The 12488-nt window shown below is 49.2% G+C and overlaps 2 protein-coding genes across 6 annotated transcripts; one reads left to right on the top strand and one right to left on the bottom strand.

Annotated features, from left to right (window-relative positions):
* Positions 1–176: 176 nt before the first annotated feature.
* LOC124970689 (putative protein T-ENOL) lies at positions 177–5499 on the bottom strand. 5 transcript variants are annotated; one of them, XM_047534185.1, is made up of 7 exons: positions 4852–5499; positions 3918–4001; positions 3476–3626; positions 3170–3203; positions 2916–2973; positions 891–1018; positions 177–365 (listed from the first exon to the last, which is right to left on the bottom strand). In XM_047534185.1, exons 2-7 carry the CDS (start codon positions 3996–3998, stop codon positions 332–334), a joined length of 486 nt encoding a protein of 161 aa, XP_047390141.1. In that variant the 5' UTR covers positions 3999–4001; positions 4852–5499; the 3' UTR covers positions 177–331. The 5 variants fall into 5 exon arrangements, with proteins under 5 accessions (XP_047390141.1, XP_047390140.1, XP_047390139.1 ...); XM_047534184.1 differs by lacking the exon at positions 4852–5499 and adding an exon at positions 4206–4722; XM_047534183.1 differs by lacking the exon at positions 4852–5499 and adding an exon at positions 4293–4722.
* On the top strand, positions 5047–10918 carry Cdipt (CDP-diacylglycerol--inositol 3-phosphatidyltransferase). The gene is made up of 6 exons (XM_047534182.1): positions 5047–5505; positions 5599–5733; positions 6365–6518; positions 7138–7219; positions 7648–7729; positions 7916–10918. Exons 1-6 carry the CDS (start codon positions 5463–5465, stop codon positions 8059–8061), a joined length of 642 nt encoding a protein of 213 aa, XP_047390138.1. The 5' UTR covers positions 5047–5462; the 3' UTR covers positions 8062–10918.
* Positions 10919–12488: the final 1570 nt, after the last annotated feature.

Genomic DNA, 12488 nt, shown 5'->3' with positions numbered 1-12488 from the left:
CCTAGACTGTAAGGTTCTAGCTATGAGGATGGGTGTGGATCCATGAGATCAACTCTGCCAACTGGCTGACAGAGAAGTGTCTGAATGAAAACCATCCCCACTACATGCTTATATCCAACATCCATATCTTGACCTCCACCCAGAGAAGCAACACCAGAGCATTGTCTGAATTGGGGGAAGGGGAGGAACCCCGTGTCTTTATTAGAGCCTTTTCTTCATGGTGGTATCCTTGTTGGCTGAAGACGGAGATCTGTGCGATGAATCCAGAATATTACATTGACTTCCAGGGTGACATTGCTCATGACCAGGAGTCCCACCCCCAATGAAGTATTTAAAGTTGTGAAACAGGAGCTCTGAGGCATGCTCTAGAGGGGAAAATGGGGGAGGGCATGAGAGGCCAAGGGCAGCACCAAAAACAACTGGGCTTATCCTCTGGGTCTCAAACTGTGGGGAAGAACTCTCTGGAAGACAGAGCTTTTGACTCTTTAGACCCAAAGCTTATGTCTTACCATCTCTTCATCCTTTACCCATCCACCCAGCCTGCATACTACTCACCCATTTATTCATCTACCATTCCCTATCCATCTCTCCATCTCCCCTCCCACCCACATCCTCCTTCCACCCATCCATCTGCCTATCTATCCATCACACTCCATCCACCTTTCACTCACCATCTGTCTACCCCCATCTATCCAGTCACCCACTCACCTCTCTTCCATCTACTCTCTCACTCTGCCCCTTTTAAACTTCTTGCCAATAGGGAATCTGTTTTGTTCACTGCTATACTCTACGCACTAGAGCAGAACTAGGACATAGTAGGTGCTTAATATATGCTCAATTAATATGTCCATTTACCCATTCACCATTTACCTACCACCCCATCTACTCACCCGTTCCCTCTCCTAACATTTTCAATTAGCCACAATGCCAACAATTCAAAGGACAGTTCAAAGATCTGTAGGCTTCCAGATTCTTTCTTGAAGGTGAGCAAGAAAAAGTCTCCTGGGACCACGGGGGGCTGGCAGGTGGATGAGGGAAAGATGTTTGCTCAGGATGAAATCCTCAATCAAGTGTCATTTGGGAAGGAGGGGAAATCACTGTATGGACAGACAGGTCCTCACAGAGCATCTTAGGGTTGGGGGAGAAGGAAAGCAATTTACATAAGTTAGCAGATAAATTATTAAGGCCCAGGGCTTTTCCGTTTATTCAAACTATTTCTAATACCAGCCCAGTTAGGAGAGATCCAATGTCCCAAAGGCACTACAAAGTCAGCTCCTTGAGGACAAGAATAGTGGCTTATTCTTAGCTATATTTTGCCTCAGGTTTGGTGGTTAATACTTGAAGTAGTGGCCCAAGTCAGAAAAATGAGTTTCCCCATGATTTAATGAGCCTATCACATCATAAGACACTCAATAAGTATCTGTTGACTTCAGTTCCTTCTCTGCCTTCTTCCTGTATCCTTTCCTCTTGTGCCAATCCATTACAGGGAGTTCTCCAGGGCTCTATCCTTAGCACCTTTTCTTTCTTACTCTATCCAAAGCCTCACAGGGCCACGACATACCCTCCCTTTAACTGCCAGCTCCCTTCTCATGACCTCAGGATCAACTCTCAATCACTATCTTAGACCTCTCCATTGAGTGCAGAATTTATATTTCCAACTGTCTATGAAATATTTCCACCTGAAGTCCCCATGTACACAAATAAACACGCTTGAATCAAATGATAAAAACATTTCCTGTCAGAAGTCAGAAACATGCCCGTCGTGTTTCAGACAGAATGAGGCCCATGTGCAGAGAAAGCAAAGTAAGTGGAGCAGTTACGACAATGAAATCAGAGACAACAGGAGTGGAGTGATCAAGCAGGAGGGCCACTAAGCATTGAAGGATACTGGCTTTTACTCAAAAATTGGAAGCTACTGTAGAGTTTCAAGAGGAAACACAGCTTGATCAGACTTCAGTTGCCCACATCAGAAACTCGGCAGTTGTCTGATTCCCTTTTTCCCTTTACCATTTCCAATCGGTACTCCTCCTTCCATCTCTACCTGTACTGTCCAGCTTAGGACCATCAGTCTCTAGTTTGGTTTCTTTGGAATAATTCCTAACTGGTCTCCCTGCCTTCAGTTTTTTCCCCTTTCCAATGACTATCAAAGTGACTGATATCAAATTTCCCACTTCTTACTCAAATTCTTCAATAGCTTCTCATCTACAGAAAAATGTCCATGATCTTAACAAGGCACACATAGGTCTCTTGGTTGGTCCCTGTCTACCTTACCTGCATATTCCAGTGGTTAAGCTGCTTCAGGCCCTACCCTCTGCCCTCAGCTTACACTCACCCTTCTAAGACTTCTCTGTGCATTTACTCATGGAATCTCTACTACTTGGAATACTCCTACCAGCCCTTATTTTTCTGGAAAAAAAATTTTTTTTAACCAGGTATTGAACCCAGGGGCACTTAACCACTGAGCACATCTCCAGCCCTTTTTATTTTTTATTTTGAGACAGGGTCTGGCTAAGTTGCTTAGGGCCTTGCTAAGTTGCTGAGGCTGGCTCTGAACTTGGGATCCTCCCACCTCAGTCTCCTGAGCTGCTAGGATTACAGGTTGATGCACCACAACACCCAGTATTCTCCTGGAAAATTCTTTAGGTGTCACCTCTCCAGGAGGCTCCATGATTCCTTTCCTTCCTGTCCCAACTGAGGTTGCAATATATGTATTCTTTTCATTTTTTCCATTTCTCTTAAACGCACCTGTCTGTATTGTGATTGGGCATTCATTTGTCTGTCATCACATTAAACTGTGAATGATTCAAGGGCTGCCACTCTATTATTTATTTCTGTGTCCCAAGTTCCTAAAACAAGAATTGGCATATAGTGCAAACTCTAAATGTTTTGTTAATATTGAACAGTCTCATAGATACCTTTCCATGAAGGGATGGCAGGTGGTACGTCTTAGTGTGGGTATGGTTTCTGTTGGAGCTGGAGATGGCAGAAGAGAAGGAAGAAGTTTGAGTGAGAACTCTGAATTTGAGGATCAGAGCAGAATAAAATAGAACTGCATGGTTCAACCCCCCCGCTACCCTGCTGGAATGTTGTCAAACCCTTGCTCTCTCTCCCCTACAGTCTCCTTATCTTTCTCCCAAGACAAAGGACATCTTCTTGAAGCCTCACTCACCAGGTGTCTGTGCCTCCGGTCTTGGTGAAGAGCACTGGAAGCAGAGGCCCTAGTTAGAGAAATGACTAGTCCCATGGGCAGAAGGAGATGTGGCTAGGGCAGAAGGGGCCAAGGGAATTTCTGGCCAGCAGTAAGGAGCGGGTACTGGGTTAGGGTTTACGGGGCATTGTGCCTAGGGCCAGCTCTGAGATGGGCCACAGGGGCACAGACTCCTGGAGAGGTCAGCAGTGGTTGGGAGAGGGTCAGGGACTGGAACCAGGCATGTGGGAGGGTCTCTAGACACAGCAGTCCTGAGGTGGAGGTCACCGTGATTGGATATCTGAGTCCCTTGGTCTCTTGTCTGCTTTTCCTTGGTGGGCACAAAGTTCATGTGGCAGCCAGCTATAAACAAGGCCTCCTCTGTAAGTTCGTTGCTGATCCGGGTCAGGAATTCTTCAGAATGAGATACTGAAACCTTCTGGGAAAGGAAGTCAGAAGATTTGAATCTGGAAACTTCTGTACAGTCTCAGAGTGCTGGGTCTGGGGGCTTCCAAGCTGGAGGCTCTGGGGCTAAGAAGTCTATTATTGGAGGGTTGAGCCTTGAGATTTGACTGGAAGGCCCTAGACCTGTGAGGAGCAGTCTGTGGGAGCCCCAGGACTCAGCATCAAGGCTAATGTCCCAGGGCTTGCAGCTCAGACCAGGGGCCTCTGCCGGGGAGCTCCTGACCTCATTACACCCCCACCTCCAGAGCTCCCCTCCAGTGCTCACCTGCCCTCCACTCAAGCAGGATGCAGTTTGAGACAGCCAGCTGCTCCTTTTTTCGTCATTCCTGTTAGGAGTGGATGCCATCCCCTGAGAACAGTCAAAGCCTGTGTTAGGCTGAGAAGCTGGCTTGCTTTCCCAAGAACCCATCCCACCTCCATTCCCAGAGCCAAGGTTTAATCAAGGCTCTTAGAAGAAACATCCCACTGTCTCAGTTCTCTCCTCTCTCTGGGTGGGAGAGGGCATATATATATAATTTCTGCCCTATACTTTTTTGGGGAGGAGACAACTCACAAAACCCACTCGCCCAGAGAGCCTCTTCTTCCATCTTCCCTCCCAAGGCCCTTCCCAAGCCAAGGCAGCCTACTCGCCGCCCCAGACCTGGCAGATAGGTTGAAATCTTGGGGTACTCAGCAGAAGGGGGAGACGGAGAGGTCTAAGGGGCCCCTATTATGGATCTATGGGGAAGGGGAGGAGTTGGGGAGGAAGGGTGGAAAGAGGGGAAGCCAGGGAGGCGCCGCTACCCGTTGCTATAAAAACCTTAATGTTTGTGGAGGTTCTACAACCCCGTTGCTAGGAGATTAGGGATTCTAGAACCAAAGATGAGGGCATTTAATTAGCATGCAAAGTTCGCTCCTCGACCTCCCCTCCAGGGTCCTCCAGGGTCCTCAATGGAGGCGGTGACCCCAGTGCTAGAGGCTTAAATTCGGGAGGATAACGTAGGGTGGAGCCTGGGACCGATCCTCCCACCACTAGGGTGCCCCAGAAGCTAGAAGCAAGCCTGCCCCAGGCCGCTCCGAAGCCTCTCTAGCCTCTCTCAGCCTAGAGCCGGCGAGAGCAAATGAGGCCAGCGACTTAGGGGGCGGGGAAGGAAAATGTGGACTGTACTAACTAGCCTTGTTTCTCCAGGAGGCGAAGACTCAGGAGGGCGGAATCTTACCCCTTTATCTTTGTCTTCAGGAAGTCATGCCCTCCGTAAAAAGGAAAGCAGAGATATTCATTTAGGCCTCCCCTCTTTTGTCCTTTCCTCTTTTGTTCCTTCCTTTGCTCGGCGCCGATGGTTCTTTGCCCCCTCTTCTCCCACTGTGCTTTGGTACGATCCGTTGCAAAGGGGCGGAGGGAGGAAAAGGAAGAGGAAACGGACAGGTTTTTTAAAGGGGCCGCAGCCATTTTTTTTCAAAGCTTCTTCCTCTTTTTTCTGATCTCCAATTTTGCAAGGACGATCCCTAAAGAGTAGGTTTCCGGCAGCCGAGTACAACTGGAGCAGCAGGGATCGCTGCTGGGTCGGCTGCGCCTACGGGGTGGGCGGAGGCGAGGCGCTGCCCATCGGAAGGGCGGGTTGCGCGCGCCCCCTGCGCCCTGAGCACATCTGGTTGGCCCATGCTCCCGCCGGTTGCGAGCTTTAACATCTGGGGCTGGGCGCAGGCAGAGGGGTCCAGGGCGCAGGCGAGGCGGCCGATGTGCGGGGCCGGAGGGTGAGGCCGCGCGGGTGGGGCTGGGACAGCGTTGGCACCTCCGGAGCCGGCCCGGGGCGGCCAGTGGACCGCCGCGATGCCAAGCGAAAATATCTTCCTTTTCGTGCCTAACCTTATTGGTGAGTGCTGCTTGCGAACCCGGGAAGAATGGGAGGGCGAGGGACCTCGGACAGGCTCTCTGATCCCTCGCTGTACCCGCTTCCCATTCCAAGGTTATGCCCGGATTGTCTTCGCCATCATTGCTTTCTACTTCATGCCCTGCTGCCCCTTCACGGCCTCCTCCTTCTACCTGCTCAGCGGACTTCTGGACGCTTTTGATGGACATGCTGCTCGAGCCCTAAATCAAGGTGAGAGGCACCCCCTACCTGCCAGCCTTGCCCCCTTCCCCTCCCTCTTAGGACCTCACGGAGGGCTCTGTCATTCCCTTCCCTGTAGAAAGCAGAACAGAACAGCCTGGTTTTGTAGCAGAAGAGAATTAAGCTAGTTCTTGAGAATTTCCTGCTGTGAGGGTTGTATAAAGGACTTGACCCTGGTACTGCTGGAGGTCTCCCTGAATAAATTTCCATTCAACAGATGTTTACAGGGGGCCTACTGTGTGCTGGGCACAAGTAATAGGGATCTCAAGTTGAGAGGGGGGATGGGGAGTGAAGGGTGTGGCTTCTGGAGGGTTCACTTGATCTGCTCTCCAGACCCACCCTAAGACTTCTCCCAAGACTTTAAGTCTGCTCCTTTTGCCCTGCAGCCTGGGTTCTAGGGTTGATGTGTTAAAGATATAACTACCACATCAGCACTGTTTCCTTCCAGCTCATTTTGCACACTTTGCTCACTCCACTGATAGCAGCAGTTTTTCTCCTCAGAAAGTAGACATTATCAACCCTTTAAGACTCTGTATCAGAATAATATACCAGATATGGGCACCTATCATGGGTCCACTGCCCCCTAACAACCCCTTCCCACCTAACTGTCCCCATTTTTCAGGAACCCGGTTTGGGGCCATGTTGGACATGCTGACGGACCGCTGCTCCACCATGTGTCTGTTGGTCAACCTGGCCCTGCTGTACCCTCGAGCTACCCTTCTCTTCCAGCTCAGCATGAGCTTGGATGTGGCCAGTCACTGGCTGCACCTCCACAGGTCTGCTTCAGTTCCGGGGTGTCGACCAGCTGAAAACACTACAGTGGGGAGGATGTCCCTGGATGGCCTCAGGCTTCTCAGGAGGTCTCCATGTAAACTGCTTTATTGAAGGACCCTGGGCAAACCGTGTGTGTGTGTGTGTGTGTGTGTGTGTGTGTGTCTGTCTCTGTCTGTCTCTGTCTGTGTCTCTCTCTCTCTCTCTCTCTCTCTCTCTCTCTCTTTCTCTCTCTCTCTCTCTCTCTGCATCAGCTTCACTCTTATTTACAGTTGGAATTAAGCAATTCCTAAGACACTTCTGGGGGGGCTAGTCTCAGATTCCAAATGGGTGACAGCAGCTGGGCATGGTGGTATATACCTGTAATCCTAGCCACTGGGGAGGCTGAGGCCTGAAGATCACAAATTCGAGGCCAACCTCAGCAACTAGGAAGGGGCATGGAGGCATTTGAATAAGGCATTTGAATCTTGACTGCCAACCCCCCCCACACAACTCGTAATTGGGAAAGACACTAGTTTTCAGTCCCTCAGCTATACACAGCACCTTCCACATAGGGTTGATGTGAGAGTTAGATGGACATTAGAGGTAATGAATGTCCACAGATTCCTCTATTTTCTCTCCAAGTTCTGTGGTCCGGGGGAGTGAGAGTCACAAGATGATTGACCTGTCTGGGAATCCAGTGCTTCGGATCTACTACACCTCCAGGGTAAGCATTACTTGCCTCTCCACTATTCCCTCAGCTTCTGGGTGAAGGAACCTTGGTGCTGGCTCAGGAAGAGGGCACAGTGGCAGGGAGGGACAGCTCAGACCCTCTGAGAAGGAGGGACCTGTAGGCTGAGGCATGAAGGGGCAGGATTGGTGGGGAAGGCCTGTGTGAATCCTCCTGGCTACACTGGGAATGAGGCCCCTGAGCACCCAGCGGGAGGAACCATGGCTGGAGGGAGAAGAAGAGGAAGAGAAACGAGGGTTGGTGTGGGGTGGCTGGGGCCTGAGTGTGGACTTCAATCTGTGAACCAGAAGTTTTGTCAAGAGAAGTGATGTGCTGAGATGTGCTGCCGCCTCAGTGGTAGAGGCTTTGTGGGGTGTGGGGTGCATGAGGCCCGCTGCATGCTTCAGCAGTCTTTGTGTGTGCAGCCTGCTCTGTTCACCCTGTGTGCTGGAAATGAGCTCTTCTACTGCCTCCTCTACCTGTTCAATTTCTCCGAGGGACCATTAGGTAGGAGAGGATGGATGGGCTGGGCAGGAGGGTGGGAGGGGGGTCCTGCCCTTCCTTCCCCTGCCCTCCCAGTGGGAGATAAAGGCTCAGACATCTGGGTGTTTCAATCTCCTGTTCCCATTTTCTCTCTCTCTCTCTCCCTCCCTCTCTCCTCCCTTCTCCCTTTCCCGGGCTGCCTCCCCATAGTCGGCTCTGTGGGGCTTTTCCGAATGGGCCTCTGGGTCACCGCCCCCATCGCCTTGCTCAAGTCTCTCATCAGTGTCATCCACCTGATCACGGCTGCCCGCAACATGGCTGCCCTGGATGCAGCAGACCGTGCCAAGAAGAAGTGACCTGGGCACCTCCTGGAACCTCCCACCTGATTGGTCATCTTACTGTGCCAGACGGCTCCCCTCCCCCTCCTAGGAGGTCCATTCTCATGTCTTCCTAATGTGTTCTCCAAACTGCTGGGACGGGGTTTGCCTCTCTTTGGTATTGTCACAATCTCTGTAATCCTGAGGACCAGGCCCACCCTTGTGATCCCCAAAGACCTGGCCTACAAATCAAAAAGGATGCTCAGGAGGCCCCACTCTTAAGCTGGTGCTCCTGGGGTTCCAGGCAGCCTATTTGAGGATTAGGCATTGCCACACACACGGTTGGCTCAGCCCTGGCTTCTGGCCTGGCCTGAGGTTTTCGGGACACTTGAATGAGGGAGATGGTGCAGGGTCCACATTTCCCAAAAAGTAGGTGAGTCAGATCTCTGCCCCTGGCCAGAGGAAGCATGGGGCACCATGCCCAGGAAGAAAGGGGCTGTCTAGATCCTTCCTATGGCAGTCTCCTCCGTCCGGTCTACCCCGGCCCCTGAAGCCTTGATAATAAAGGCAAGAGCTTCACTCTTCTGGACTTGGTTTCCTTTTAGACATTTTTGGATCAGGCCTTGGATTAAGGGGAGATTGGGGAAAAGGAAAATCTACCTGGATGCTTTTCCCCCAGTTTGCTGCTGGCTTCTTCTGTCATTCCATACCGACAGAGAAGCCCTTCTTGCTACCCAAGCTCATGCCACATCTTCTCAGCCCACCTTCTTTATGTCCCTGATGGTCAGCTTTGACTCATATTCTTGATATTTCCATCCCCACTAGAGTGTAAACTCCATGAGTGCACAGACTTCTTGTTCCTTTCTCTGTGGTTAGAATGGATATTTACCTTAACCTGACATGCAGTAGTTGCTTAATAAAATATTCCAGATTAGTTGGTTTCTCAGAATGTGGTCCTTAGACCACCTACAGGCTATTTCTCCCTCTTGGGCCTTCAGAGTCAATCTCCAGGGATGGACCCAGAAGTCTGCAATTTTAATAAACTCCACTTGATTCTTCCTCCCAATGTTGAGAATCACTGTTCGTTCTTAAACATTTTTGGGACACCTGTTATATAGCATATGCTGGGCATTGTTCTGGGCCTCTGTCCCTAACAGCTGCTCCTATCATTAGCTCTCCTGCTCTCTGGTGCCAGCTTTCTTTTTTAAACTATATTGGGGCTACCATATGCCAGACCCTGTGCTGAGGTTCTTGGCAGATCCTACTCATTTCATCTTCATAATAGCTTAGCCGGTGACCCAAAAGGCCCTCATGTCCAGGGGAACTAAAATTCTTCAGAGCTGGGAGTGGTGGTGCATATCTAATCCCAGAGGTTTGGGAGGCTGAGGCAGGAGGATCAGGAGTTGAAAGCCAGCCTCAGCAAAAGTGAGGTGCTAAGCATCTCAGCGAGACCCTGTCTCTAAATAATATACAAAAGCGGGCTGGGAATGTGGCTCAGTGGTCAAGCATCCCTGGGTTCAGTTCCCAGTACCAATAATAATAATAATAATAAATTTAGAAGAGTAAAATTCATCAGTTGTGTATTGGGCTTTAACTCCCATCCCCAGGAGACTCCATAGGAACTGGGCAACTGGTTTCCCAGTCCTCTTGAAGGTCATGGGTGGGCAGGGCTGGAAGTGGGTAACAATAATCAGGGGGATAAAGGTAGAAGACCCTGCAGCACCTCCCTTAGGTTTTTGGTAAAGAGGTGGGTATCTGGGCTGGGGTTGTGACCCAGTGGCGGGCACTTGCCTAGCATGTGTGAGGCCCTGGGTTTGATTCCCAGCACCACATATAAATAAATAAATAAAAATAAAGTTCCATCAATAACTAAAAAAAAAAAGAGGTGTGTATCTTAGGTAGCTGGTAAGGACTGGCAGGGGAGGGAACAACCTGCAAAGGCAGGGGAACCAGAGAGCACCCAGGTAATTATAGCCGTTGATAGACCTAGACGATGTGGCTGGAACACCAAGTGCTGGGTGTGTTGGGGGAGCTGGAGAGAGATGAGGCAGTAGAAGCCAGCTGGGGTGGCTGAAGGAACTCAGTTGGACATTAGGACTTTATTTTCTATATTTTAAATTTCATTATGTGAACTGTTTCACTGCTAACTGTGCTTTTTATATGATTATCTTAATCGTCTTAACTGAATTCCACTGTGTCCTCTGCAATAGGACAATCCTGTTAATGTGCTTATTTTCCAGAGGGGAAATAGAGGCCCTGAGAGGAGGTCAGTTTGGCCCTGGATCCCGTTCTTTTGGCATCGATCACCTACATCAGCAGACTTCTTAATGGTTGCATAGAATGCTGGCAGTTATTGATTTAACCAGGTCCAGCCACCGTGAATGATGCTGTGGCAAATCCTCTTGCACTTCTTCCTGGAAACACCTGTGGCATGAGCGTGGCAGGGCTTTACTCAGGGCAGTGGCAGGGGCTATGCTTAAGGAAGCTATAGGTACAGCACAAAACTGAGATGTGATTCGGATGCTCTGGCCTCGCCCTGCCTGACCTGCTTCCAGTGGAAGAGGAGACCAGATAAGATGTCTTCCCACTCCTGCTGCAGAACCCTTTCCTTCCTCTCATCCTTCCAGAATTAGCTGTCCCTCCAGATAGATGGGAACTCTGAGCACTGGACCAACCCCAGAGCAAGGAGTCCTCTGCCCTACTGGCTCCGACAGCCCTGGCTGGCTCCTAGGTTCTTTGATGCCAGCCATTTACAGTGCCACCAGAAGTCTCTATACAAACCCAGCTACAATGTGATCTTAAAAGATGGAGAACTGGGGGGTGGGGATTGGATTCAATCCCCAGCACTGCAAAAAAAAAAAAAAAAAAAAAAAAGAGGGAGAGCCGGGGAGGAGAGTGTGTGTACTCCCACTTGAGGAGACTCTGAGACATGAAGGGCCAGTGCTAAAGACACATGCCCAGGAAAGTGTCTGCACTCCATTTGGGTTGAGACCCAAGTTAGCACCGTGCCTGTCATTCCATGTTTGGTGGCTGGACTAAGTTCAAGCTGAATGTAGAGTGCGGAGATTGTGCTTATAGCCTAGGACCCAAGGCAGGGAATAGGGCAAATCTGGGTTAAGTTAGGTTCTGGAGTCACTATATTTGGTCTAAGGAACATAATGTTCTGTGTGCAGTAGAGTGGTCCTCTATATCTGGAGGTCGGCATCTGTGGATTCAACCAACGGTGGACTGAAAATATTTGAAAAAATATTACTCTGTACTGAACATGCAAGGATTTTTTCTCTTGTCACTCCCCAAACAGTATGATTTAACAACAATTTATGTAGAATTTGTAGTAGATGTTATCATAATCTGGAGATAATTTAAAGTATATGGGAGGAGGCTGGGGATGTGGCTTAGTGATAGAGCACTTGCCTAAAATGCTTGAGACCCTGGACTCAATGTTCAGTCTCACAAAAATTGAATAAATAAATAATAAAGTACATGGGAGCATGTGCATAGGTTATATGCAAATATTGTGCCACTTTATATAATGGATCAGGGCATCCCTGTTATTTTATTTTATTTTATTTTATTTTATGGGAAGGGGTGTCCTGGGACCAGTCCTCCACAAATACCAAGGGCAGACTGTAATAATGTCATGGAACTATGTGCTTTCAGACAGAATAACTCCCATGTACACAATTCCATTGGTTCATTCCACTCCATGGTTGTGCCTTGGAGGGGGCAGGAGATGGGCAGTGTGGGTCTGCTGTTCCCTCAGGAGCTCTCAAGTGTCCCTGGCTCTCATACTGCAATTTAAGGCAGCCCTAAGTGGTGGTGACAAACTCCAAGATGCATTGTGACTCAAACATGATACAAGTTTCTTTCTAACTCATCTTAAATCCTAGTCCAGTGCTATTCGCCTCCAAGTGGTGGTGCAAGGACTCAGGCAACTCCCATTTCATGGATCTGCCATTTTCCACACATGGTTTCTGGGACTCCCTTGTTTGCATCAGGTAGGCAGAAGATGTGTATGGAAGATAGTATGGGGCAGGCTTTCTGGGGAAGACAGGGCAGATTAGCACATCCTGCCTCCACTTGCATCCCACTGGTTCTATCTCGGTCACAAGGTTACATCTACATGCAAGGGAGGCTGGGAAAATATAGGTTAGTTGTGACCTTAAGAGGAAGAGGAAAGTTGATATGGTAGAACACATTTTGCTATGCTGGATGCGTTTGCTGTTGAAAGACAGGTTTTTCTTACAAATGGGTCTTTTAACAAATCAATTACTTTACCTGGTGTTCAACCAAAGAAAAACCATTTGTTCCAGTGCTGGAGAAAAACATGCTGTATTGAACTTCATCAGCGATCACACTGTTCTATATATTATGGGCAATTTAAGGGCAAATTTGGAACTGTCTTGGAATTGGCCTCTGATGTGGCACTCTGCTCTATTTCCAGCAAGGTTTATTTTCCTTGCTGA

This window comes from Sciurus carolinensis, chromosome 18 (assembly GCF_902686445.1).
Source record: "Sciurus carolinensis chromosome 18, mSciCar1.2, whole genome shotgun sequence".
Lineage (NCBI taxonomy): Eukaryota > Metazoa > Chordata > Mammalia > Rodentia > Sciuridae > Sciurus > Sciurus carolinensis.
The sequence above is the reverse complement of the archived record's forward strand: the minus strand, read 5'-3'. Positions and strand labels throughout refer to the sequence as shown.

Bases quoted from the DNA above. Each gene is read 5' to 3' on its own strand.
- LOC124970689 (XM_047534185.1), bottom strand. From the start codon at position 3,998: ATGGCATCCACTCCTAACAGGAATGACGAAAAAAGGAGCAGCTGGCTG. The intron at 3,627-3,917 runs GTGAGCACTGGA...TTCCTTTCCCAG, and splicing joins CCTGCTTGAGTGGAGGGCAG to AAGGTTTCAGTATCTCATTC. The intron at 1,019-2,915 runs GTATCTATGAGA...TCCACCTGCCAG, and splicing joins TGCCATCCCTTCATGGAAAG to CCCCCCGTGGTCCCAGGAGA.
- Cdipt (XM_047534182.1), top strand. From the start codon at position 5,463: ATGCCAAGCGAAAATATCTTCCTTTTCGTGCCTAACCTTATTG. The intron at 6,519-7,137 runs GTCTGCTTCAGT...TTTCTCTCCAAG, and splicing joins CACTGGCTGCACCTCCACAG to TTCTGTGGTCCGGGGGAGTG. The intron at 7,220-7,647 runs GTAAGCATTACT...TTGTGTGTGCAG, and splicing joins GGATCTACTACACCTCCAGG to CCTGCTCTGTTCACCCTGTG.